At 43.7% G+C, this 26,617-nt stretch overlaps 2 protein-coding genes across 4 annotated transcripts in view; one reads left to right on the top strand and one right to left on the bottom strand.

Annotated features, from left to right (window-relative positions):
- Positions 1 to 13,387, bottom strand: part of SYNPO2L (synaptopodin 2 like) — a 30,566-nt gene extending 17,179 nt beyond the window's left edge. Inside the window, exons 1-2 of the mRNA XM_072340637.1 lie at positions 13,283 to 13,387; positions 560 to 711 (exon numbers count right to left, since the gene is read on the bottom strand). Of these exons, the coding sequence (XP_072196738.1) occupies positions 560 to 711; positions 13,283 to 13,387 (257 nt within the window). The remainder of the gene's footprint in view (positions 1 to 559; positions 712 to 13,282) is intronic.
- SEC24C (SEC24 homolog C, COPII coat complex component) overlaps positions 1 to 26,617 on the top strand; it is a 202,411-nt gene that overhangs the window by 153,245 nt on the left and 22,549 nt on the right. For 2 of the 3 annotated variants that reach the window (XM_072340383.1, XM_072340382.1), the window contains exons 2-4: positions 14,861 to 14,941; positions 22,385 to 22,587; positions 25,568 to 25,651. In XM_072340383.1, coding sequence (XP_072196484.1) covers positions 22,413 to 22,587; positions 25,568 to 25,651 — 259 coding nt within the window. In that variant the 5' untranslated portion in view covers positions 14,861 to 14,941; positions 22,385 to 22,412. The remainder of the gene's footprint in view (positions 1 to 14,860; positions 14,942 to 22,384; positions 22,588 to 25,567; positions 25,652 to 26,617) is intronic. The other variant, XM_072340384.1, reaches the window with a different exon arrangement.

The raw sequence follows: 26,617 nt of genomic DNA, 5'->3' as shown, positions 1-26,617 counted from the left end.
AGCAGAGATACATCTTCCCAGAAAAAAGGACTCCCCTACTCACCTCTTTGTAGAAGTCAGTTCATATCCTATTGCACTACAGTGGCCTGCTGTAGCAAATATTCAGGTAACCTTTGTGTGACCCTGTGGTGGCTCGGTTATCCAATATATAGTCAAATCCATTTCTACAGAAGAGTTTTTTTACCCAGAATGAACTGGAGACCATTAATTCCTGAGGTAAACTGCCCTGTGTCCCTATGGTTGGAGACTATGTTGTTGATTCTTAACAGCAAATTTCTCCCATTGCAAACATTTTCTTCCAACTAGAGGGGCTGGGGCACAAAGGTATGGTGTCTGTTCAGCACCAGTACTAGGTACTTGGAGAGCAGCACAGAGACAGTGCAGAACTTTTGGATGGCCATGTTAGCCATGGGAATCTCCTACTAGTGCATTTCACAGCATAGAGAAACCAAAGACTCCCTGCTTGACTTTCTCCTGCTGGATGTGGAGTGCTGCTGTGCTGGATGAAGCTGCCCTGCCGCCTGCATTGTCACAGCCCTACTGTTTGAGAACAGCTTACCTTTTCACTCGGATATTGAGCATACCATTGGAGGAGTCGATGATCTGCATGGCAGAAGCATGAGAGAGGCCAGCACATGACTTCCCATTGATAGATACCAGCACATCATTTTCCCACAGGCCTCCACGGCATGCTTTGCTTCGCTTTCGGATCTGGGAAAAAAAAAGAAAAAAAAAAAAAGATAGGGATGAAAGGAAGAATGGTAGCTATTTAGTTCAGTTGCTCATCTCCTGCTGGCACTTCTATTGCTCTCTCTCTGAAAGAATAAAATAAAGCCTAAGACAACTGCACTGCCAGGTTGAAGGACCAGTCTTCATGGAAGACCAGTCGCCTGTGTCCTTCTGTTTCTGTATTCCCTGTACTTGATTCAGCATAGGCTGGACCTGAACACCAACCCAGTCTGAGTCCTTCACTGCAAATTTAAAACTCCGGGGTACCTTGCTCTTGACCTCTCATGCCCTGTTTCCTAAGTTGCCTGTGTTTCAGAGAAGGAACGGGAGCTTATTCCAAACTCTCCCTATACATGGCTGTGCATCAGGATTCCCAGCTGTACCCACGACTGTGCTTCTGTTGTGTGACCCATGACATGCACACAGAGTCCCTGTGGATGCCATCCTTGTGGACGCTGACAATGGGAGGAGTTGAGGGCTCTCTGACACTTCCTGCAGTCAAGAATTCCTGCTCGAGTGGCTTTGACCAACATATTTCTGGACATCCGCATCAGGCCATGTGGTGTCCTGTTACACAAGTGTAAACTTGGAGTAAATCTTTGGCCTTAACAGGAGTTGTGCAGGATATGCATTGCTGTATCTGAAAATGGAGTCTGAGGCTCAAGTTCCAGACTAGCACTCAGTCTGGCCTCTTGTGGCCATCACAAACCAAGCATTTATTCCTTCTTTTCCATGACATATGAGTCAAACTTCTCATTGAAATCCCCAGCACAGTCTAGGGTTCCTGCTGAGGCTAGCAAGCAAACCAAGTGTCCACTGGAGCTCAAAAACACAGACCTCTCATGGAGAGCAGAAGTGGGACAACCTTCTTATAGAACAGCTTGGCACTCATAATACGCTTAGTTTGCACATGCAAGAATAGCCAGACAAAAGCGGAGCATAAGAGCAAATCAGGACCAAAGATTTGTAAATGCTTCTATATATTTTCTTTGGATCTTATGGATAAGTGAGAAACAAATCTGTGCAGAATTGCTTGACAGAAGATGCAGTGAAAGAAGTGTGGCAGATTCCTCCAGAGATGTAAAGCACTGCAAGGCACGTTCTCCCACAACTTACAGCCTTGCAGCTCAAGCAACTGGACTCAGACAAAATCCTTTGGGAGTGTGTGTGGACAAGTTGCTCTGCCCACACTCCCATGGAAGGAGATGTGAAAGGATTACTACTCTGCTGTCATTCCCTCAAAGGGCAGAAGAGAACTGAAGCCCTGAGGACATCCCTTGGCAAGGCTGGCTGGTCTCAGAGCCCAAGGCTCTGCACAAGCAGCATGTGACCAGGCTTAGCCCTGCCCACCCATGTCAAGAGGCAAAAGCAGTGCTCCTTGTAGGTCAGCCTGTCAACAGGACTGGGAGGTGTTGAGGAAGAAGATAGAAAGAGGGGCCCTATGTTCTGAGTTGTTTGTATGTTCACTGGTACTTTATCCCTCTGTAGCCTCTCCAGATTGACCCCAAAATAGGATTTCACTCATCCCAGCTGCCACAGCCATCAGCTTCTGTCATCTTAGCCTTTTATCTCTCTCCTTGTTAATATAAATCAGGAATGAGAACATGTGGGTCTGTAATGCTGAAGAACTACATTTCTGCTGTTGTTGTGCAAATATTGCTCCCCGATACTCCCTCAAAGTGCAGCTGTTAACTAAGAAGAGATAGCAGACATTTTCCAGCGCTGCCTACTGGGACAGCAGCTAATGCGGAGGGTTAGTGTTAGGGCTGTTGGAAGGGTGAACAAAGGTATCTCACTGGCATTACTGAAAAGGACAGCTGCTGCTCCATGGCAAAGTGCTTTGTGCTCTGCACTGCACTGGAACACACTGAGTACCTCTCCCAGTTATGGAACAAGGAAGTGGGGTTAAATATTGTCAGGAGGTTCTGAGAGCATTCTTTACATCCCATAGTACTCCTCCATGCTCACTGTAGCCAGCTGACTCTGGGCTAGTGACCACCCAGACGGGAGGCTCATGATGCTACCCCCTCAAGCACCTTTAGCTCAGAGTAGGCTGCTGGGACATGTGCTGCCCTGTGTAGGTTGAGCAATGCCAGCAGGCAACCCATTCATTTTGTGGCAAGCAGAGGTGCCAGCCCAGCAATTCTGTCTTGCTCTGTGGTCAGAACTTACCAGGGCAGCAGAAAGCCAATGTGCAAAAGTAATTGTGGTTACTTCATTGCTGCTGTGAGAGCTGCAAGCTAGCCCTGTAACTGAGGAGGAGATTTCTGCCTGTCTCCATTCTACCTTGGGAAAACAGGACCAATGGCCAGACCAGGAGGGACATGCAGAGTCTGAAATAGAATATAAGCATTCCTGGCTGTCAGTCTCCCACAGGTTTGTAAATCTTCTCTTGGAAATTCCCAAGGGCAGAGGGAAAAAAAACTATTCACAGCTTCCTAGTAATGACAGCTTCCACCCCCACTGCATTTTCTGGAGAGGAGAAAGGCAGAAGGGGAATCTGCAGAGTGAGGAGGCCAATAGTGTGCCATACAGAAAGGATGGGACCTAATGAAGAGCATCGTCAGCAGGGTGCAGTCTGCTGGAGGCCCGGCAGCCTCTGGACGGAGAGCAGCACCAGCCTGCCAGTTAGTGTATGACTGCCAGCACAGTGCTATGCAGACCTTGAACAACACCCTGCAGCCTGCACATCTTGCTCTCAGGGAGGGCAGCACTGAGCCCTCGAGGCCCTAGGCTGGGCTGGCAGCTCATGCCACCAGCCAGGCTTACTGCCCACTCTGAAGGTCAGGCTGCCCTCATGCTCACTACTTGCTCGCCATGTCCAGAAGGTGCCCTCTCCTGGGCGCCCGACAGCCTCGGGGATTGCCACTGACAGGAGCTGCTTGCACAGACTGTGGGAAGAAAGGATGTGCTACCCAGCAGCAATTCTGAAGTGTATGAGAAAAGAGAGGAAAATAATCCTTCTGGAAGGATTGGACCTCGCAAATTCTCTTGTAAATACTTATCTGTTATACCTTCCACTCCTTGTCTCCGTAGAAACTTCCCACCCCACAGTACACCTTGGTTCATGAGGGAGAAATGTCCTCAGATTATACCAAAAGAAGATAGGTTTAGATCTCTGGAATTAATTCTTTATTATAAGAATCATGAGGCTCTGGACTAGGCTGCCCAGAGACACTGTGGATGCTCTATCCATGTATGTGTTTGAGGACAGGTTAGGTGGGGCTTTGAGCAACATATCTAGCAGATGTTATCCCTGCCCGTGGCAGTGGAGTTGGAACTATGTAAGTTTTAAGGTCCCTTCCAAGCCAAATCATTCTATGATTCTGTGATTTCTGCTGCATTTATGGAATCCCGGTATCAGCCTTACTGATCTATGCTACTGGAAATATAAATCAGTGTGAAATTCTGGAATTATAACATAATGAAACACATTTGCACAGAAGATTGTCCCTCTCACTGCACTCACATTAGAGACTTTGGTTGTGGTAGAACAGCTCTTGTCAGAGTGGTTTAGTTGTGTACAGGGCCTATGTACACGCACATACACTTCCTCTTTTCCTTTATTACATTTCCCTGTTCCTCTAATTTGTCATATTGAATCAGGTGGGAGAGAAAGGACAGAAGCAGCTGAGAGCAAAAATGAAAAGAGTGGATGCAACAAATGAGAAATACAGGGAAGAAGAAAAAGTGTTGAAGGGAAGACCAGTGGTCGGCCAAGCAGGCTAGGACAAGGATCTGGCTGTAGAAAAATGTTCTTAGTGCAGCTCTGAAGAAACAAAAGGACACGCCGGCTATTGGATGTGTCTCGGGTGAATTCAGCCTAGCTTTTGGGAACAGAATGCAAGGGAGAAGGGGTCAGATACAACTTGGCAGCATCTGTTCTTCAGTATGGACTATATTTAGGCTGTGGCATGTGGGGAGCGAACACACGCTGTGATGCTAAGAATAGAGTAATCCTGATAGTAACTTGGTGGCTTCACATCTTGCTTGAGAATAACCCAGGGAACCTGTCTCAAAACTGCAGCCATCCTCTCTGCTAACCACCACGCTTTCTTCATTAAAAAAAGGTACTATGCTGTAGGTAGTCAGTATGCAGTGCCTTTCAGGAATTAACTGTAATAGGCACTTCCCCCTTCTGTCTCCAAGGCACTTCCCACCTCCTCCCTCTTAAGCAGGGCATGATCTGTACAGTAGAAAGGCAATTATATTACTGTTCTTTCATCTAATCTCTAAAATCTTTCCAGCAACAACCAAGCAAACTCAAGCCAAGTAAGAGTTGTATATTGACTACAGCTGGACTTTCCCCTTCCCCTCTCTGCTTGTGTCTTACATCACAGGGCTGCCCTCTGTGCAACACTCCACGGCAACGTGGCAGCATTTAAGTTTCATTCCCATTTAAGTGAAATGTGGTCCTGTCACGGGGGTTCCAGTGGAGATGTAAGAACTGTCCTGTTGTATAAAGCAGTACAAAGCATTACCGAAAGGGAATGAACCCAGGCAGGATCTGAAGAGCTGACTAACTCTAAGAGCTGAGTCTGCTCCTCCCAGAACCACCTGCTTAGCTGAACCACAAACACAGCAGCTGCAAGAGAAGAAGCAAACACCTCCATCACTTCTTCTTTGGGCACATCTGTGTTGACACCAGTTTGGTTACTTGAACAATTTGGTTTGATTAGGGTAGGGCCTAATCTTTTACTTGTGCAAGGACAGATACCCTGGTGGTTAAAGTACTAGACTGGCATCCATGAGACCTGGATGAGTTTTTGTGTGATCTTGGAGAAAATTCTCAGACTGTGAGCTGTAAATGACTGCAATCTGGTAATCAGGAATTACTTTAGTGTCATTTGCTCTGATTCTTTGCTTTGTCTCAGCTGCTCACCTGAACATAAAGATCCATTAAGACAGTTTTTCTATGCCTTGCCTATTAAGGATCTGAATAACATCACTTCTTCATGGCAATTCTGTATTTTTATTAGAGAATATTTACTCTAAGCTATTATAATTACACTAATTATTATAATTATACTTCTCGAATTAGTCCCAGTAACTTCCTGCCTAAACAATTTGTTGCAGCTTAAGAGGTGCCATGGCATTAATTGTCTCTTGGTAAAACAGATCCAGTGTTCCTGCAGACCTATGTCAAAGGTCATCCACAGTGGAAGTTAAGTAGAAGGTGTTTATCCAGAGAAAGAAGGGACAAAACATACATTTTCTGGAAGAGTAAATGAACACGGAAAGGGAGGGTGGTGAAATAATGTCTCTTGACCAGCAAGACTGGATTGTTTCTGGACAGTGGGTTTGGAGATGAAACCTGTTGGTGGCAGAGGATGCTGGTGCTAGACAATCCATTAAATGCAAACTAGACTTCTTTAGTATGTTACCAGCTAGAATGTACTGGTAAAGGGACTATTGCTATTCCAGTACTGGAGAGAGAAGCCAGTGCACTGGTCTAAATTCTGAATCTCCCGGTGAGCAATCCTGCCTAGTGTGCTCTTTGTGCTCATTCTGGGAGGGAGTGCCTGTGTAAAGCTACTTCCTTTGCAGGTAACTCCAGGCCCTGGTGAGAACTGTGAACAAACTCATTGGCTGATATGATCAAAAACAGTGATTTGCAACTATGACAATACAGCTTTCTCTTCAGGCCACCTTCTTATGGTCGTCCCAGAGGCCCTATCCCCTCATCTCTGCTGAGAAGGGCAGAACTTCCCTTCCAAGCACTGCTCCCTGCTCATTGCTGTCCCAGTGCTGTGTGCAGCTTGCAGCTCCTTGGCCAGACAGCAGTGCTGGAGGCATGTCCCCTCCCAGTGCATGGTGACTGCAGCCCAGCTGCCCCTCAGAAAGCCCCCTGGCACCACAGCCAGCACTCCCTCTCTGGCAGCCAGTGGTGGCACCTGTCTAAGTGCTGACAGGTCATAACAGGAACACTCTCAGAGCTGCCTGAGGCACTCCTTCCACAGCACCAACAGACATACTCGGCCCTCCAAAACTAGCATTAGTTACTGCTGTAGACAAGGCTGCCAGTAGCACTTTCTTAGGCATGACATTCAATGCTCATGAGATCAGGTAGAGACCAGTCTATCCACCTTCCACTGTAAGGACAGGAAGACAGAGTGATTGCAAATCTGCAAGCTGTCAGGCCTATTTGGGTTAGAGCTGGCAGGCATCAGCAGGAATAATGTCATGCAAGCAAAGGTGAACAGGACAGAGAGCCAGGCTGTGGATCGCAGGGATCAGTGCCTGGCTGATAAGCCTATAGTATATAGGCTGCAAGGATATCTGCCACGTGAGAAAGGAGAAGCAGTGAGTTTGTAGCAGGGAAACATGCAAGAGGTGAGAAACAGTAGAAAGGAGGTTGTGATGAACTGCTCTTAAACAACAAAACAGTTGTTGCTTTTAAAACCTATACAGTCTGGTGTCACTGCTTCCCATAACAGTTCACTGAATTGCTGCAGTGTTTGTACAAAGCAGAGAAGCAAGAGGAGCTTCTCGAGCTTTCAGGGCCAGTTCCCTGTTGTTTCAGATGCCAGATTGTTTACTCCATCTGATTTTAAAAAAGCTTTTAGTTGTCTGTCAGGATTGGAAGGAAAGTTGTTGCTGACCCACCTTGCTTAGTTACCTCAGGTCTTTCTGTGCACGCTTGATCAGTGACAATGCTGTCTTTTGTTTGATCAGTGCTGCTGATGTTTGCCCAGCATCTATTTGTAGAAAGACACTGTATCTTTCAAACTTTGCAGTAGGTGAAATAATTCTTCTCCCTTCCCTTTTTACAGCTGCTCTTTCTTGAATTAATTTTTCCTGATAGTGGACAGCACCATAGGTGTGATATTTCCAGTGAATTCTTGTACAGCAGTCAGTAACATCAGTGTCTCCCTAACTGGGTTACACACAACTCATTGAGGCTCGTTTGTTTGCCTTCTTTCTTTTTTTCTTCCCAGAAATGTATAATCTTGCTGGCTCATTATCTTCATGTGAGGCACTAACATCACAGAGTTACAGAACGGTTTGTGTTGGAAGAGACCTTAAAGCTCACCCAACCCCAGGCCCCAGCCGTGGGCAGGGCTGCCACCAGCAGCACAGCTGCCCAGCACCCATCCAGCCTGCCCTGCAGCACCTGCAGCGCTGGGGAACCCAGAGCTCTCTAGGCAGCCTTTTCACATGGCTCAGATCTTCCTGCTATACTATCAGTGGCAATTGGAAAGCTTCCAGTTTCCATTTATTTCTTTGGTATTCATTGTGAAACAGACTAAGCATCTTTCAAACTAAGCACAAGGGCCTTCTGTGTTTTTTATAGTGTTTCTTTTTCATGGAATAAATCTTGTTTATTGAAGGTTCCAAAGGGCAGCTTGTGCACACTTGCACCATCTGAAAGTTGCTCTGTTAATTGTAAAAATGATTTCCCTAATACAGCTCCATGTTACATTCCTAGTTCGATTGCTGATAAGCATAACGCTTATCTTAGGACTTTTCTCAGACTACTCATTTCACGTTTTGTTTAGCTCCAAGTGCAATTGATGCACATACCCTTCTTGCAAAGAAATCCTACAGGAACCTGATGAAATTGTACTTACTGTACTCTCTTTTCAGAACGGGTGAACCATCTCATCATTACAGATTCTCCTTACAAGGGATACTGTCCATGTTAGGGCAATGTGCTTTTTCCTAAGCCTCTCTAAAATAAACATTTTGCCATCAATGGGCCCACTTTGTTTCTCACAATTAAGCTTGTTTACTCCTCCTTGGAGTACTGTTGCTGTGTTATTGTGTCACTACCACACAGCCATACAAATTCACCATCAGTTTGGTAAGAAGTAGTGTGAATTCTCATTATCCTTTTCCTACTTCCCTAAGTAAGAGTCAATTACAAATTATAATAAGCCAAATGTGAAAGCACAGTAATTCAACTGAGTTTGGTTGAAAGAACACTGCTGTAGCTAAGAACAGAATGGAGATTTTCTTTTCCTCTTTTGGTTCTTTACTCTCATTTTTTCTCTTTATTTGCTTCTCTAGTTCCCCTTATTCAAACCTCATAATTTCTGCAGAGTTATTCATGTCCTCTGTTGATCTTTTATCCTGCTGTGTCTCTGCCTGCTGAGCATATCAATGTCTATTGTTCCTCTGGCTTACTCATTACTGAGTTGATATTTTAACATAACCCTAATTTAAAAATCAACTACTCTTTCTGCCGAGGGTTCCCCAGGCACTAATAAATTCTCTTTTGCTTCTTGTTCATCTCAGCCTCCACTCCTACAGTATCTGTTTTTATGAGACTGAATTGTTATGATACTGCTGTCTTTCATCAGACTTTTTTAGCACACAGACACTGCAAATGATTGTTAGGGCAGAACAAAATATTTTGTATGTGCTCTTGCAGAAAAGTTTAAAACAAAAGGAATAGATGTTTGCAGTTACAAATCTGGAACCATGTAATCAGTTGAAGTCAATACTAGCATTTCAATCTTGATTATGTTATTTAAATTCAATCTTTTTCATCAGTATCCACTGGGAGCTGCTGAATGGAAGCAGCAATGCATTTTTCCCTGATTCTGAGGCAGATAGAGCTATTTGACTCCATTAAGGTTACCCGAATGTGAGGCTAGTAACATTTGACCCAAGGAGATATCCACAAGGTGTGTAATTGCAGCATCTTGCTCCAGGCGTGTCCCTGAACTCATAGCCCATGGACACTGAAACATCACAGAAGCTCTCTGGCAGCTGAATCCAGCAATGGGAACATCCAGCTGCTTTTTTACCCCTTGCTGTTGACTAAAGTGTGTTTAGAATTGATCCCTTGTTTCATCCGATGGTTTAACACTATGGCTGCGCATCCTTCCAGTCTACAGAAAAATGGGTTCACGCTCCACTTCCAAGATGTTCATTTAATTTATTTAGTTAGGCAAGTTGCATATTTTGCTCTAGAAAGGACAGTTTAGAATGTATTTGCTCACTGTACATTCGTAATTAGCTGCACCTTGAAGTAAGAAAATGTCTAAGCTATCACTGTGTAGACACAACAGTCAAACAGAGGTCCTTCAATATATTAGAAGACAATAGAGAATAATGCTGAGAATATTCTGAGGAGAAGGGAGAGGAGAGAAAGGCAAGGGAGGGAAGGGGAGGAGAGCATACATCAGACCCAAATAATTTTCAGAAATAAAAGATACTGAGAACAGGAATTAAAGTGAGTCCATATAGAGAAACAATAAGAATGACAGGACAAGGGGCAGCAGGTGCAAGCTGAAACACAGGAGGTTCCACATAAATATGAGAAAAAACTTCTTCACGGTGAGGGTAACAGAACACTGGAAGAGGCCTGCACAGAAAGGTTGTGGGATCTCCCTCTCTGGAGACATTCAAAACCTGCCTGGATGCATTCCTGTGTGACCTAACCTAGCTGTTCCTGCTCCAACAGGGGGATCAGATTAGAGGATCTTTCAATGTCCTTTGCAATCCCTGACATTCTGTGATTCAGCGAAGAAGATGATGATGTAAATTTTAGAAAGAAGAAAGGCAAGAGGTGTAAGAGGTGCCTGTGTAAACTGATCATGTAAGATAATGAAATGTGCAGGGATCTATAATACAACAAGAGAGTAACTCTAAACAGGAAGTCCTATGTTGTACAATGTTCAGTCTTTGGAATGCCTGGCTGCATGATGTTATTGCATCTTCACTGGGAAACTGTATGACACGTAAAACTCAATCTGTTCACAAATAATTATGTTTATGTACAGGGTAAAACACCAGGACTGTTAATTCTCATTCGTAGTGCATACTGATAATCAGCTTGGTTGAATTTCTCTCTGCATTGCATGACCAGAAAATCAGAGGCACTGTTGAAGTGCACCACTTCCTCTGAAATACTTTGTGCTGCAGGAAACACAGAGGAAGCAGGAAGCAGGAGATGGACTGATCATTAACCTAGTCTGGTATAGCAGTTCAAGCATTTCTGCATGTCTACAACATAAGCCATTTCTATCTAACTTACTTGTTATGGTAAGTAAGTAACTATTGTTGATTCATTTTCACTTATTGCACCCAAATTTGTTTTTTTTTTTTCTGCTTAACTTTCCTTCATCCAGAATGGTATAAAGAAACAATTTGATTCAACATCCAATGGTAAGCATCTTTCCTTACTGCTACTCCTATTATTTTTATAGTCTAGAAGTTGAAATCACCTAAAATGACAACTAGAGACACCCAACTGTACCAATCTAGTATTTCCTGGGAGGTAGAGGATACTCATGGCTATATCTCCTTTCATGTTTCCTACAGATAAATTTCCAAATATATTTTTCCATAAGAATCAAAGCAAAAATAATAATTTCTGTTCTGCTAAACCAAACTTCCTGGTCTAGCACTCTTCTTTTTCCCCAAGAGGCTGTTCTGTGACAGCAGTCAGTTTACTAATGGACCTTTCTCATTTATCTAATCTTTCTTTCCATGCACGCAAAGAACATTCTTTACCACACTAACAAACATTGTGTTATCTGACCTTACCTCTGTGAGGCAGGCTCAGTCTCACTGACACCTCCCCCTGACGCCACGTCCTGTTGCTGTGCAATGCCACTGATCCCATGGATGGAGGCAGAACAGAACAAACTGTGCACCCTTGGCCCAGCTAGAGTTGCAGCTCTAACAAATCAGCAGAGCTCTAACAAACCAGAATAGCTCTAATAAAAACAATAATCATGACCTATTTCTCTGTGCAGTGACATATGGCCATGGACATGATTCCCTAGTGATGTGATTATTCCCATCTTCAGTTCGTAGAATATCCAGAAGCTGCTAATGACGTCAAGATTTTGGGAGATGTTTTGCATCATCGGCATTTTGGCCCAGATTCCATCTTACAAATGTTAATAGCAGACTCCTAACTGCAGAAGAATGAGAATGTGAGCTTTCAACTCAAAGAGACAAAACCCGGAATTCAGACTTCTACTCTCAGCACAGCCACTCAGAGGACAATCAGCAAACTGTATGCCTTCTGGGTTTCCATTAAGGATCTGTAGGTCCTTTCTTTGGAGACTGATTAAACTACTGCTTTTAAAACAGTATTTATGGTCAACTGGATGCTATTAAATTCTGGACAGTAATAGCAAAAAATGATGATCATAAAATCATTCCTGCAAGAAGAATGATTTACACTCAGATTTGTATCAATATATTTTCCATATTTTTTGCCTGGTATCCAAGTATTGTAAAAATATGTATATTTTCATTGCTGGTCTTAAGGCATGAAACCAAGTTTGAGGTGAGAGCTAGCTCAACTTAGCATCTCTCTGAAAAAGCTACTAAACCGAGAGCAATATTCCATTCACCTTAAGGTGCAGTTTAGCATGTGTAATGGCTAGTTCTTGCTGCTGTTCTTTTATAACCAATCTCTGTAAGTTACTCAGTATGTCCTGCCACCTCAATCCCAGTTTCTTGTCCACTGGGAAAAAAGTGAGTCAAAACAATCCCACAGAGTTTACGTGGCCAATGGAAATCCTGTTTTGCTAACAACCACTGGTTCCAGATACCTGCTTCAAGGGTAGAAATTACTTCACTTCAGTACTCGAAGCTCTATGAATATGTGCAGTTTTCCTGTAGAAAAACAATCTTTCTCTGCGTAAGAAACATCCACTCTGGGCTAAGCCATGTGATTCTAAACCACTTGGCAGAAATTACAGATAAACACTCCTTGACCTGGGGTCACAGAACATTTCATTTTGAAGTTCTCTGTCAGAGACACAATCTACTTAAGGAAACAGAATGGGGCAGGGCATAGCATTTTTTCATTCCTGCTGCTGGGTGTCTTCCAGGAAGACATCCATAGATATCGCTGTGCTAAGGCTAATGCAGCTGTTATGAGCTTAATAAACACAGGACTGTTTTCTTTTTTCTGAACTTTTAACCTAATCTGTAGCCTTTCTGTCAAGAAATCAGTAACAGCCATGGATTTACACACATGCAACTCAGAATCCATATTTATTTCTTTTTTGTTATTTCACCTCACTTGCAAACAACTGCTTTTCTTCTCTTCTTTAAACTGAACACATCATAAATACTCCTTTCAGACAGCATTAAGAGAACTTCAAAAACAGCGGACACTAAGAAATGAGTGTCAGTTTTGAAACTGGAATATAACTAAGGATTAGAGACAGTTGAATTGAATTGCAATATGACACTTGTTGCTTTGACTTCAATCATTTTCTATTTAGTTGGATGCCTTACACAAGTCCTGAAGCCTCCATATATGAGCTCTTTTCCTCAACTGTCACCATTGATCAGTGCTGACAAATCGGGAACGATGTACAGATTATAAAGTGTGTGAACTATCCAGAAAGCAAGCCACCTTTCACCTGGCACTTCCACCTTAGCAGCATCCATTTCAGTCCGCACATCCCATCCCACACCCTGCCTGACCATTCCCCCCAAGTTCTTCTTTTAAGATCTGCTGTCACATAAAGGAGTTCAGGCACTCCTTTTACTGGCAGAAAATGCCTGATTCAGGAGGGATATCTGACTTCAGCAGAACAACCCTGCCCTCTCAGTTCACACCTAGAGGTCCTACCTTTGACACTTGAAGGGGTTTTTTCTGCTCAGAGCCCCCTTGCAGCCGGAAGCCCCAGGGGGCACCTCCAGACAGAGTGATGAGCATTTCTTCTTCGGCTCCCATGATTTCTGCACTTTGGATATTATGTCTTCCCAACTTCAAAACAGGCTCTAATTCTTAACAGGCAGTATCTTCCATTCCCATCTTCACCATTCACATCACAGTCCTCCAGTCTACCCAAAGGCCCTCTTCTCACTTTTTCCTTCAAGTTCACACACACAAGAAGAGAGTCGAGACTGTCAAGCCCAGCCTTCCCTGCTCTTCTGCACTCTCAGCTGCTGCTCTGCCTATGATTAGACATTTGATTCTGCTGTTGGTAAAGGGCCAGAGTTGTTCTGCACACGTGTCATGTCAATCTCACCCTCAGTGCATGGATCTCTCACCGGAGCATGGCTGAAAATAGCTCACCTCCTGTCTCTCCAGAGCTTCATCTGGCGCTCTTAAAGCTGGAAGCTTTTCAGTAAAAAATTTTATTTCCACTTCCCTTTCCAAAGGCGAAGCTGAGTCACCCAGCACTCGGGATTCATTAGCATGGCAGTTTCGGGCATAGATGTGACACAAGCACAAACCTGTGCAAGATCAGGTGATGGCACCTGAACCTGAGAAACTGAACCAGAGTAGCCAGCGAGCGGCAACGCTCTACACTTGTGCCTTCCTTATGCAGCTGGTGAACTACACAGGAGTGTCCTGAAGAACACAGGCAGGCTGGAGGTGTGCTCCTTGCTCTCAGACACGCTCTGCAGCCAGTCCTAATATTAGACATGGGGACAAGAATAGCCAGGATTAGCCATGTGTGTGGGATTCAGACAGCTCTCAGTGGGGGACCTCATGTTTGGGCTCCTCCATGGCCAAGAGAGCAGAGCTGCACCCCAGCCCTACACCAGCTTCTCTTCAGCACTGCACTGGAGGAGGCCTCCCAGCCTCCCCAAGCCAACCCGGCCTCTGGGAGCTGCAAGGAAGTCAAACCCACACTTTCCCTTATGCCACCGGGTTCGACGTAACGTTATTTAACGATCTTATGAACAAACTGACATCTTTTTGCTCTGCACAGCAAAGCAGCCCTCGGCAACTAACGGACACGGACGTCCTGTGTCGCCCAGACACCATAACCCTTCACAGGATGCGGTTGTGTCGTCACACCACGGCTCGGTCACCGCAGTACTGCAGCCCGGCTCTGCCCGCACAGCCCAAACGCTCTTCCAAAGCCGCTGCGTTTCGGCGCCAAAGCGGGCACGGCTGCGCGGGGCCATGCACGGCTTCTGCCTCAGCCGCTGTGCTTCGGCCCGCCCAGCTACGGCGCGGCACCGCCCGGCCCCGGGCAGCCGTCACGGCGCTACTTCCGCCCGCACTTCCGCCCAGCGACGTCACGAGGAGCGAGCGGCGGCCGACCTGCGCGTCCGGAGTGACGTCACTCTCGCGAGTGCCAGAACGCGTGCGCGGCATCCGGGTCCTCTCGGGCGGGGCGCGGCGGCGGCCGGGGGTTGGCGGGCAGTGCGGACGTGGCAGCCGGCGGGCGGGGGAGCGGCGCTTCCGGTGGAGCGGCGCTTCCGGTGGAGCGGCGGGTCCGGCAGCCGGAAGCGGGCCCGGCAGCGGCGGCGGGATCGGCGGGCGGCGGAGGTGAGCGAGGCCGCGGGGAGTCGGGCCTTCCGACGGCGGCCGCGGAGGTGTCGGGGGCGCGAGGCCCGGGCGCCGCTCTCTCCTTTGAGGGCGGAGGCCTAGCGGCGCCCGGCGGGACGACGCGCGACGATCGGCGCTACCGCAGCCCGGCGGCCTGCCGGTAGCGCGTCCCGGTGCCGGCCGCCTTCGGGGGGCCTGGCGGCGGGGCTGTCTCCTGCAGCCGTCGGCTGCCAGACGGGAGCCCCGGGCGCTGCGAGCCGGGCCTCGACGCCGCCCTGACAGCCGCTGGGCTGTGAGACAGGCGGCCGCTCCGATCCGGCCCCCGTCCTACCGTCCCCGCTTCGTGTGTCTTGTGCTTGTCTTGTGCCGTTGGGACCCGCGGGGGGCGGGTATCCCCACACGGGCGGTGGGACTTAGTGATTGCCCATCTGTGGCCTTGAAAGTGCAAGGGTGAAGGTAGGGCTGGAGGCGGTGTGGCCAGAGCACGAGTGTGCTCCTGGAGGAGGTTAGGCCAGGCAGTACTTCGTGTGTACGTGAGCTGTAGTGTTGGAATTCACTTCCGTTTTTCAGATTTATTTTGGTTTGGTTTGTTGTTTTTTTTTTTTTCTCCTTTTTTCCTCTGAGCGCTGTTCTTTGGGATAGGATGAAGCTTCATTTTATTCCTGTGATGTGTCAGGTGTTTTCCAATTGTGCGTGCTGTCTTAGCCAACTCCAGATCTTCTCGCAGTTAAAAGGTATTGCGAAACCAACCGTAGGGCTTGTTGGGAGCTGTCACATTGTAGCTGGAGTTCTGCTTAAACTTACTCAAATGGAGGCAGACAAAAGTTGTTGCTGAAACACAAGTGAGCTACTAACTGTGACATCAGAAGTATCTGCCCCAGTTATTAGCATTTGTGTGCTAATGTAAGGATAGAGATTTCCAGTTTGATACACAGTCTTAATTTGCAGCTGTTAATGTGACAATTTCATAAAAACATTTCTGGTTTTTCCCATTCTAAGACTCTTTACTAAATGTTTTGGAGAGATGCTAGAGGGAGAGAAATACGGTCTGATATGTAACGTGCAGTGCCATTTCCTGCATACAGACAGTGTGAAATTGCATCCTGAGAGTGAGGAGACTTGTTGATAATGTTGTCTTGCTCATACTTTTCATTAATGCAAAGTTGTCCCAAGTGCTTTGGGTTATGGGGTTGGTAGAAGTATTCTCAGCCTAAAGTCCTCTCTAAAGAGGTGTTTTGCCTTCACTGTACATAAGTGTTTCTTTGCTCTGTTGTGTGGAATAGGTTTTTCTGTATTGACCTCTTTCTGAGTGGTACAACTCAAAGTAGAGTACTTTATTACTATAGAGACTGGAACATGGAGATTGATATAAGGATTATGACTTCTTAATATGCTGAGATAGTCACTGCAGATTCTAACTGCATGGCTAAAAGCTGAATTCTGGCAGTGAACAGGTGTCTAAGGGACTATTTCTTTGAGTTGTTAGATGCTTGTACATCTTTGAGGGTTTTCTCTTGCTCCTGTAAGGCTAAATATTCATCCTGTAACGCTTATCATCAGAAAGAGGGTCAAAACTCCAAGGGAAAAATAATGGTTGGATAAGGAAGGGCAAGGTACAAAGAGTGACTAAAAATAATCAACAAGGTCTCACAGTAGAGGAAAAGGTGGATGATTGAAAATCTTTATTAGCAATGACTTGTGAAGATAAAACTTGTTTGTTGCTTTATGTTTAGCAAAGTTCGTCGTTCACATAGAAATCACTAAATGTAGGAACTGAGCAGATAGGCATTAGGAAAAGCTAATTCTGAGCTTTTTTGTTTATTGTGAGTGGTGGGAATTGCGTAATGCGTGTTTGTGTAGGGGAAGTCAGGGTATAGAAGCTTTGGATGAAGAAGGTCTGTGTCACGATTTGTGTGTGGAAAGCTTGTGTAGCAGTACAGTATGCCTCTAGTCTGTTCTGTACTTGCCTGTTTATCCATTCGTCTAGCCTCCTTTCCAATCTTTAAATTACTTTCCAACTTTTCCTGATTAATTGCACTTGTGCAAGGCTCACTTATGTGAGTCAGATGTCTTCATGCACTGTAACATGGATGTGGAGGTACAGCTGAGGAAGAGGGAAGTCTTTCACTGTGCTTTTGCTGATGTGATGTTTTTAGTGACTTGCTTCCACCGACTGCTTTCAGCAGCAGCGTCCAGAACTGTTTCAGAATTTCTTTTTTTTTTTTTTAGCTTTTATTGCAGAAGTAGATACGTAAATCTGTGCCACCACGGGATCCCTACCAGGTTTATACACTTTGTTGATCTAAATAAAAATCTGGTGGTCATGGTAAAGATTGGAAATAGTGATAGACTTAGTTCGGTCAAGACTAAAACTTTAAATTCTGTGCTTTCACACCCTTGTGACTTAAATGTTATGTTGGACCTTTCCCAAGACAGTGAATCAGCCTCACAAAATAGTGTTGAAGGTGGCTCTTATTTAGAAGAACTTGGAGTGATCATGCCTTGTGAACAATGATTTGTATTTTGTCCTGAGAATTGAAAGGCTTTTTTGAAACAGCCCAGGACAGACTGGCCTCCAGAATTCTGCTCCAGAACCTGTTGTGGCGTGAAATCTTAGTAGTAACCTGTCATGTGCTTGTTTGAAAGTCTTTGGTGAAAATACTGAGGCTTCTGGACTTCCACTGGTGTTAAATTGTAAAGCATCATTTTGAATAGTGGGTGTCTTACACCTCTCATGAACTGTTAAAACAGATCTGTTTTACGGCTGTGACTCAGAATGCATGGGTGAAGAGAACGTTACTGATGGCGTAAGAAGTAGAGAATCTGCTGAGGTGGAAAGACAGAGCACTACAACAAGCAAAAAAGAAAACTGACAACTGAATTAGAGAGTCAATTCCAGTAGTGCCAGTTGGACTCATTTGGACAAATGTATAAGATGCATGCTGTTGTACCAGCATGAGTGCTTCCAGCTCAGTTGCCAGTCATAGACTTCCAGGGTATGAGCGTCTCTTCCAGGATTTTCTATAGAAAAACAGAAGAGGTGCTTCTTGCATTGGAAGAGTCAAATGTGCAAGTGCTTTTAGAGGACCTCATGGAGCTGGATCTGAAGAAAAAGCAAGTGTGTCTCCCATTTAAAGAGTGACCTTAGCTCCAGAATTCACATTTTTGCGAGTGGTACAGCTATTCCTCTGGAAAGTTACAGAGTAGATGCTTTAAAAGCTCTGTAGGTAATATTCTGAACCAGTCTTAGAGGTTGCTGGCTGTCTTCCTTGTCCCATCTTTCAGAAAGAGCTTTGATTTCTCTGTACAGAAATCAAATAGGCGTATTTCCTTCAGTTCCAGCAAAGCATAGAGGCTGTGCTATCCTCTTCCTTAAAAAAAACAAAACAAAAAACAACCAACCATCAGGTCTCCCCAGAAGGTGAAACAAAGGGGCAGGACCCACCAATTAAGAAAAGACTGGCATCTTTCTAAAGGAAAGTTGTTCTGCTGTGTGTGATTCCTTTAGAAAGCAGTCAAGAACTGATGTGATCAATCACCTCAGTTTCAAAAGGGAATTAACAGTGAATGAAACCAGAGGAAATGATGAGTTTGCAGTTCTCCATGGCTGGAGAGACTTCCTGATTGAAGCTCATATGAATCACTAGTGTTGTTGCATTGGGTTTTTGTTTTTAATAGGCTGTAAAAACTGATCTGTGGTCTGCTTTGTTGGGATCAGAAAGAATCTAGGTGCTATTCTAAAAGCTGAGCATTTGTTCCCTATATTACCATGTGTTTTCCTCCCATCATTTTGTTGCTACTCTGTGTTGGTTGTCTACTTAACAGTGTATCAGTATGAATTTTAACTGTGTGCTGCTGCTGTTTTGACTAACATTTCCATGGCCATTTGCTTTTGTTCAGACAAATGGATGAAGATGGCACGGAGTGGTTGCTCTGTTTTGCAAGAAAATTATTTTAGTTATATATAGTAACAAGCACTTGTCACTGTATTCCTCTCTAGCATCAGTGCTGCTTATTTCAGCTTTCTGTATTGTAACTCATGAGTATTAATATGACATTCAGCAGCATGTTATACTAGTATGTTTGGCTTAGTTTTCATAATGCATTACCAAATACAAATTAATATCCTCAGTGTTTTCATTAAATGGAACAGACTGCTTCCCCCACTTTTCCTTATCTGGTGTATGTGTTTAATTCTTTCTGTGAGATTGCTTTTTTTTTCCCCCTACATGCTCTAAGAAATAGAGCATGAAATCTTGCCTTTTCCCATATCTCTTCAAGTGACCAACTTCTGATTTACATGTGTATGTTTTTGGATGCAGGCAAAATGAGTACTGTTTGATAAGAAATGGTGTACCGAGGGAAAAGGAAAATGGACTCACTCAGTGACAGCCCTTTTCTGCTTTCTCAGAGTTGGATTCTCTTGGCCTTGCCCTTTGTGGTATTCCACGTCAGTGATGAGGAAGTGTACTGTAAACCTTACATCTAGAGCAGGTTGAGCAACTGAGATCAATGAAGCAGCCTTGTCTACACCTTCAACACCAAGCTAATTCTTGAGTTGTTGTCTTCATTTCTAGCCCTCTCCTTGGCACACTGCTGTCATGGCACAGGCATTAGCTAATGCCATTGCTGTAGAGGACGTTGGCCTGTGCTGGCTGTAACACGGATTACCTGAAGGCTTGAGGTATATCTGCTTTTAGGACACTGAACTGTAACTACACAAAAGAGATGGTTCTGTTTTCCATACAATGTGGGTAAATATTCTAAGACTTCTTTTGGAAGATTTGCATTAAATAAGCTTGTGTTTCTGAGTATTGCTGAGGAGTGAGCAAGAAGCAGGTAACCCTGGCCACTCAAGTGGGAAATACTAACACTGACAGGAGTGAGTGGGGGAAGGCTGACAAGAGAATGGTTCACAATAATCAGCTAGGGTCACCTACTGAAAGTACGCTCACATCAGTTAGAAGTGGGACACGCTTGAGTTTTTGCCCCATTGTGCAATAAGTTGAAAGATTGATCTTTTCCAGCTCTTTGGTAACTGTTGGGGCAAACTTGAGATTTGTTAAGGAAGATCCACAGTGACTCCAGAATTTTGTAGGCATGACTTGTTAAGGGAATCCTAATGATTGTAGCTCAGGAGGTGTCCTGCTCGTGCTGCTGTGTAGCCTGCAGCTCTTCCTGAGAGGAGGACCCATTTGTAGGAACAGTGTCTGGAGGCCAAATTGCTCATGCAGAATATAATAAGCAATAGTGAGGGGCAGGAAGGAGAGAAAGCAGCCTTGTGTTCTGAGCTGCTCAGGTAGAGCAGTCTGCAGCTGTGTTCTCCCTTGCTTTGGAAGAAGAACTGTCCTGCTTTACTGGTTGCACTGGACAGAAAATTAGTGTGGGTAGGTGTGTGACTGCTGTGTGGTGACATGAGTTGCCTGCCTGGCAAGGAAGAAGTTAACCTTCAGGGGAGCTGGGAGTGGACGTGGATCTCAAAGTCTGGATTTCCTGGCTGTGCAGCTGCTCCAGGTAGCCTACCCTGCAGAACTAAGTCAAAGGTGAAATGAGAAACCTCAGTATAAAGCACTCACCCTCTTGCTCACTGTAGTTACGTTTGGAAACATTGTGGATTGGTCAAAACTACTGTTAAGCTTTTTAAGTGACACTGTACATTACTCTCAACAGCAAATTACCTTTAAATACTTAAGAGAAGACATTTATTTCCCAAACAAAAGCCCTACACAGCTTGAAAAGTAGAAATATAAAACTTCATTCATTTCATGTGAAGTTTAATATCTAATTTTCAGAGTAAGCATTCACATGCTTAGCATTAATATTAATGCTGAGCTATAGGAGATGAATGTGGCATGCATGTATTAAGCTAGCTGTCTTCTGTAAACAAGCAGATCGTTCTGTTGTGATACATGTTCTCCCTTTGTGGACCTGAAAGAATGTATTTGTATGTGGATGGTTCATGCAGGACTGTAGTTATTTTAGTGCCCTTTGTGTATAACTGTTGTGCCAGTTGTTGAAATATTGCTTTGATGTCATCTTTCTGATAATGTAACAAGGCATTAGGTGGCATGCTATAATCAATGAATAAGCAAAACAGCTCGGATGTTTGTTATCCGCTTGAGTTAAGCTGTTATTCTATGTTGGGATTTAACTCAATTGGCTGATGGCTGTTGCAGCTGTATTTGTCTCCTCTGTGTTAAGATGTGATATTTATTTTCAATGTAGGAGTTCATCGTGGGGTTTGGAGAAAAATGCAGGGGAAAATAGTTACTTGCTTTACCTTAATTTTGCGTTTCTGTATAAACTGTAGTCTTTCATTAACTAACTCTCTGAATACACACTTATATACATTGTTACTGTGGATACGGTCTTACCTGAAGAGGATAGTAACTGACATATGGAGTGTCTGAAGGAGCCCAGGGGCTGCAGATTATCTGTGAGAAATGGGCCAGTAGGGAACCTCCTGCCAATGTAGTGACCTGCTTGGCTCTGTGGCTTATCTGCCTGCTGGGTACCATGGTATTCTAAGAACTCTCACCTTGGTTTGGGGGCTCCCAATGACATTTGTGGTTTTGTCTTTATAAAGTTAGAGGAGTTGGGAATACATCTATTAAGGTCTCTTGCATAGCTCTTCTGAGAAAATTCCTTCCTGTCTCTGACACTGTTTCAGTTCTTTCCCTTTTGTAAAGCTCCTACGGTGACACTTCATTCTCTTTTCCATTTTGAACATTTGCCTTAGATGAGCATGCGGCTTGTGGAGTGCTCGAGTGTTCTGCAATTTATGCTTACAACGAAGACTTTAAATCATTAACTGTTAAAAAATAAAGCAAAGCCTTCAGATCCTTTGTTGTCTCTGCTCTGGTTTCTTTCAAACAGAAAGAAACAGACTGTGTGGATACTGACTTGTGTGTCACTTACAGCAAGGAAGCATGAGCTAGTAGGCTAACACAGAGCTTAAAAATAACCTCGTGGAGTATTAGTGAAGTGTTATGCTAAGGAATCTCTCATCTAAGTTATTTTCTAAGTCTTGTTTGTTTGTTATAGAATCACAGAATAGCTTGGGTTGGAGGGGAACTTAAAAGGTGATTTTTGAAGGGGGAAATAATTCATCAAGTGTCTCAGGAAGCTCGATAATTCTGCTCTGGAGTGGCCAATTGAGATTCTTTTTGTTTTCCTAAGAAGCTGATCACAAGTCTAACCAGAACAGAACCCTGAATGAGTGGATTGGAAAGTTTGTTAAATTATTGTTTTCTAACTAGTTCTTGTAAAGCATTTATCATGAAAAACTGTGAGCAAGAGCAAATTACTGCTAAAGTTTTGACTTCTCTAGTATCTCAGGATCTCTGATTTCTTTGAAAGCAATAGAGAAATTGACTAGTTTGGTTTTATGTCTTCTAAAAGCCATTTCCTTCCTCCCCCCCCTCCCCCCTCTGCTTTTTGCAGGTGAAATTAATTTGGGGATGTGAATACAATGAGTGTAAACCAGCATACTCACGTGGGGCCTCCTTATGGGCAACCTCAGCCTGGATATCAGGGCTACCAGCAGCCTGCCTATGGAGGACAGCCATTGCCAGGGGCTCCTCACACACAGTATGGAGCTTATAATGGTCCGATGCCAGGATACCAACAGCCAGTCCCTCCACAAGGTACTTCTCAATCAAAGCATTGTGATTGATAATTTCTGAATTGTTTATAGAATTTTTGTTTGTTTCCTGTCATTACATTTCTGTTTATTGATAGCTGTTATCTTCTGAACACAGCTCACGTGATGTTAAAACTCGTATTCTTTCTGTATGTGCTCAGATTATTCCTGTCACTTGTCTGGTTCAATAGGGCTTACTCTTCTCTTAATAGCTTGTAAAATTAGTGTGTTGAGAATCTCAGACTACTTTACTTATGTATGATTCTGCCCTCATGGGACTGAAGCATCTCAGTGGGGCAGTATTCCTGAAGAGGTTACATCGGGGGTGAGAGACTGTAACAGATTTATAGCAGAGACTGCTTTGTATTACTGTGTAGAAGGGTCTGTGCTCTGCCTCAAAGAGTTAAGAGATCCAGCTTTAGGTAGGAAACATGTTTGGAACTAGCTTCTTCAGTGTCTTTAAAAACAACAGAAAGTGTATGGATATGTGGGCATGCTAATGTATTCCAGAATTCTCCTGGTTCTACAAGGTATGTCAGTTTTGTAGAAAGGCAAAATAAGCCTGAGCTTGTGTATATTTCCTTTAACAAAATAGTTCAACTCTTTTTTTTTTTTTTCCTTTTTATTGAAATGAAAGTCTAACTTAACAGAATAGCCTCAATTTTTTATAATCTTAGAGTACCCAAATTCTATTGGGAGATGATGCTTTAGCATCAGTAATATTGTAGGAGATAAAATACTATAGCTTTGAGTAGAAGTGTATCTACTTGAATAGAAGTGTATCTATTAAAATGATATTGATGAGTTCAAGTCCATCAAGATAAGCACAACACAATCTTTCACTCTGAAAGGTTTTAGATTTTGGACTGTTTTCCTAGGGAAATGAGCAGTGTGCTAGTCATGTTAATGATCTCTGTGTCATTGCCCTTACAAATACACTTCACATTTTTTTTGCAATGTGGAGTTTAAGCCAAACTTGATGAGACAAATAGAGCAATTAAAATGCATACTGTCTTATTGAAACTGACAGAAGTGGGAAACTGAAATAGACGTCCTGAGAAAGAGACTTGCAGGGGAGCTGAATGGCTCCCCTGCTGTTTATTTTGGCTTGAGTTAGCAAAGTAGTGGAGTAGAAGAGTGTGCGGTATGCTGAAGAAGTGGATTATTCAGTTTTGTTCCATCTTCCTCTTCTTTCCTTAATCCTCTCCTCCCAGCAAATCTCTTTCAGCATTACTTTTAGCAAATGAGCTTTGAACTAATTTCATGGAGGGTTTCAATTCTTATAAAACCTATGGAAATTAGCACTGTGCAGCAGAAAGAAGCCCTGCTTCCTGGGAGTGGACAAGGCAGAGCTTTGAGCACATTGGCTTCTCTGTATGCATCGGCTAACTAGTATTTCCATTGCATGGAAAGAATGGGGAGGAATTGGACTTAGTTCAGCGAGAGAGAGAAGGGGATTCAAGAAGGGCAAAGAGTATAGATCTCTTGGGAAAGCTTTTTCTGCTCTGCTCCTTAGAACAAACAAGTTTTGGGAGTGAGTAGTGTCAAGAATGTTCAGGATCTTTGTGAAAAGAAGCCAGTGAGCTTTTTCCTTCAAAAATTATTTGCAAGTCTGAAAGGCATTTCATTTTAAGGGAATTATCTGTTTTTCTTCTGAATTGTTTGCTTTGGCTTTTTTAGTTTCAGAGCAACAGAAATGTCATTCATGACTGATCAGTAAGAATGTGCCTAGAAATCTTGCTGATGTACATACAAACCTTTACAGATCAAAAATGGACCACCAGTAGTGACTGACCGGTAGCGTGACACTGGTGGCAACATGTTGGTCTCATGTTGACAATAGGGGCATATTGCAGTCCTCACGTCCCTCAGCGATGTCTTGGGGAAAGGTCACCCGTGGTTTGTGGAGATCCCTCTTGCATTTTTTTTCTTGACAGGCCTCCCTTCCTGAACACAGGAGAGAGGTTGTTAATGGACTGTATTAAGGAACAGGGCACACATCTCATACCTGCTCTTGCAAATTTAGGATTTCTGTCTGTAGAGGGAAGGACTGTAAAATGCAGAGCACAAGCATAGCAGCTGGAAGTTAACTTGCTAGTAGGTGCTAAACGAGATCCAGGTAGAAAACAGTGACATACTGTGCATTAACAAGGAGAACAGATAGGCAATATAGAGAAAAATGTCTCTGTCTCCATCTTCACTCTGTTCATCATGCTGTGTTTGTTACGGGACTTTGCAGCAAGACTTGTTGTAACTGGATAATGTAGAGGGGAGAGAATTCAGTTCAGAGATGCTAGAATGACTGGAACTGAGAACACTAAGGGGTGAAAGGAGAACTGCTGATGTTACTCTGTGGTATCAATGTCGTCATCTTAAGAATGTGTTTGAAAAATAATAAGTAAAATGTGCTTTGAAAACTAACTGGAGAAGCGTTGGCAGCACTTGATGTCCTTGGTTGGAGAAGCATTGCATCTGATTTTTATGACAAACCCTAGCTCTAACTGGAAAAGTGAAAATGTTGTGCCAGAGGCTGAGCTCTTGCTTGGAAACAGAAGCAGGGTACTGCACTGTTAGCTGGGAGTAGCTTCTTCCCACAATGAAAATGCTGAAAGAACCAGGATAAGTTTGCATCAGTCTTTTGCTCCTACAATTGATTTTGCTTCTAATGAGATCATGCAGTTGAAAGTGCAAATACAATTGTATGTATACCAGTAAGAATTAGGTTGCTTTTGGATTATTATGTTTTGACTTATTTCGTAATACTTACATTTGCATTCATGTTCATATATGAGCTGTGTTGGTAACGTAATGTTAAGGGCAGTAGAACAGAGAGAGGGACTATAGAATAAGGAATAAATAGAAAACGTGACATGGATTTTTATGTATGTGATACTTTCTGCACTGCAGACTGTCCTGGAAACATTGGAAACACTGTCCCAGTGCTTCTCTCTCAGGCTTGATTTACTGGTATTCTGTCTTTCCAGGTTATTTTCCTTCCTTGGGTTTCCCTTCGAAGGGCTCTCCTGTTTCTCTCAACTCTGACACTTCTCTTGCACCTAATTTCATAGGTAAATGTGGGAGCATTTGTGCTGTGCCACTCCTGCTGTGGGGAAGGGGTGGTTCTCTTAGCCATCTTCTGTGCCATGTTCCAGTTCAGTAGGGTTTTGTCTCAAGAGTGTGGGTATTCAGTTATTCAGTCAGAGGTAGGTGGGATGCTTCCTATGCTATTTGTCAGCAGCACGCCAGAAACATAAATATGATGTGAAGAAATGGTTGTAGTTTAAATCCCTCATGCATCCAGATTCGTAGATAACTGACTCGTGACTAATGTTTTCAGAAGGCTCATTTCAAAACCTGAATTGGCCCATATAAATAAGAAACATTGCAAGAAATCATATTATATTTTTCCCTAAAATAAGGGAATTTTTTTTTTTTTTTTACCCTGAAAAGTAGGGTATGTTGGAAGAGCTGTTTCCATCCCTGTCTTTGTTAAGAAGAGTAGGCAGTCAGAGCCGGGCCAAGCCCATGTAATGTCAGGACTTTGAATAAAACCACAAGTCACTTCCCATTGTTCTGCAGCCTGCCTCTCTTTTGAGGTCTGTGATGAGTAAGGACAGCATCTCAAAGGTATTGAAGAGGGACTTAAAGGTTCCTCAATAAAAATGAATCTTAAGGTGGACAAACCACTAGATATTGATATTTCTCCAAGTCACTGTTTTTTCAGTGGCTATTTGAGCAGTCTGCGGTAATGGTTAGAGAAGTGTATTTGTGAGGAGGGTTAGAAAAGGAAGACTTCTCAGGCTTTTTTTTGGAATTAAAGATGCATTTACCAAATGGTGTGCCTGGTAATGCTGAAAAAAAATGCAAACCTGTAGTTGTAGTTAGCAGGCACAGTCATATAGTTCTAATTATCAGAACTTTTAATATAATTTTACTCAAATAGAAGCCAGTATTTTATTTTATTTTATTTTGTAAGTAGATGCTGTGGGAAGCAGTTTACTTTGAAAAACTTGAACATATTCCTTCTACTTTCC

The sequence above is a fragment of the Excalfactoria chinensis genome, chromosome 6 (assembly GCF_039878825.1).
Source record: "Excalfactoria chinensis isolate bCotChi1 chromosome 6, bCotChi1.hap2, whole genome shotgun sequence".
NCBI classification, from domain to species: domain Eukaryota; kingdom Metazoa; phylum Chordata; class Aves; order Galliformes; family Phasianidae; genus Excalfactoria; species Excalfactoria chinensis.
This window is presented reverse-complemented; position numbering and strand designations above follow the sequence as displayed.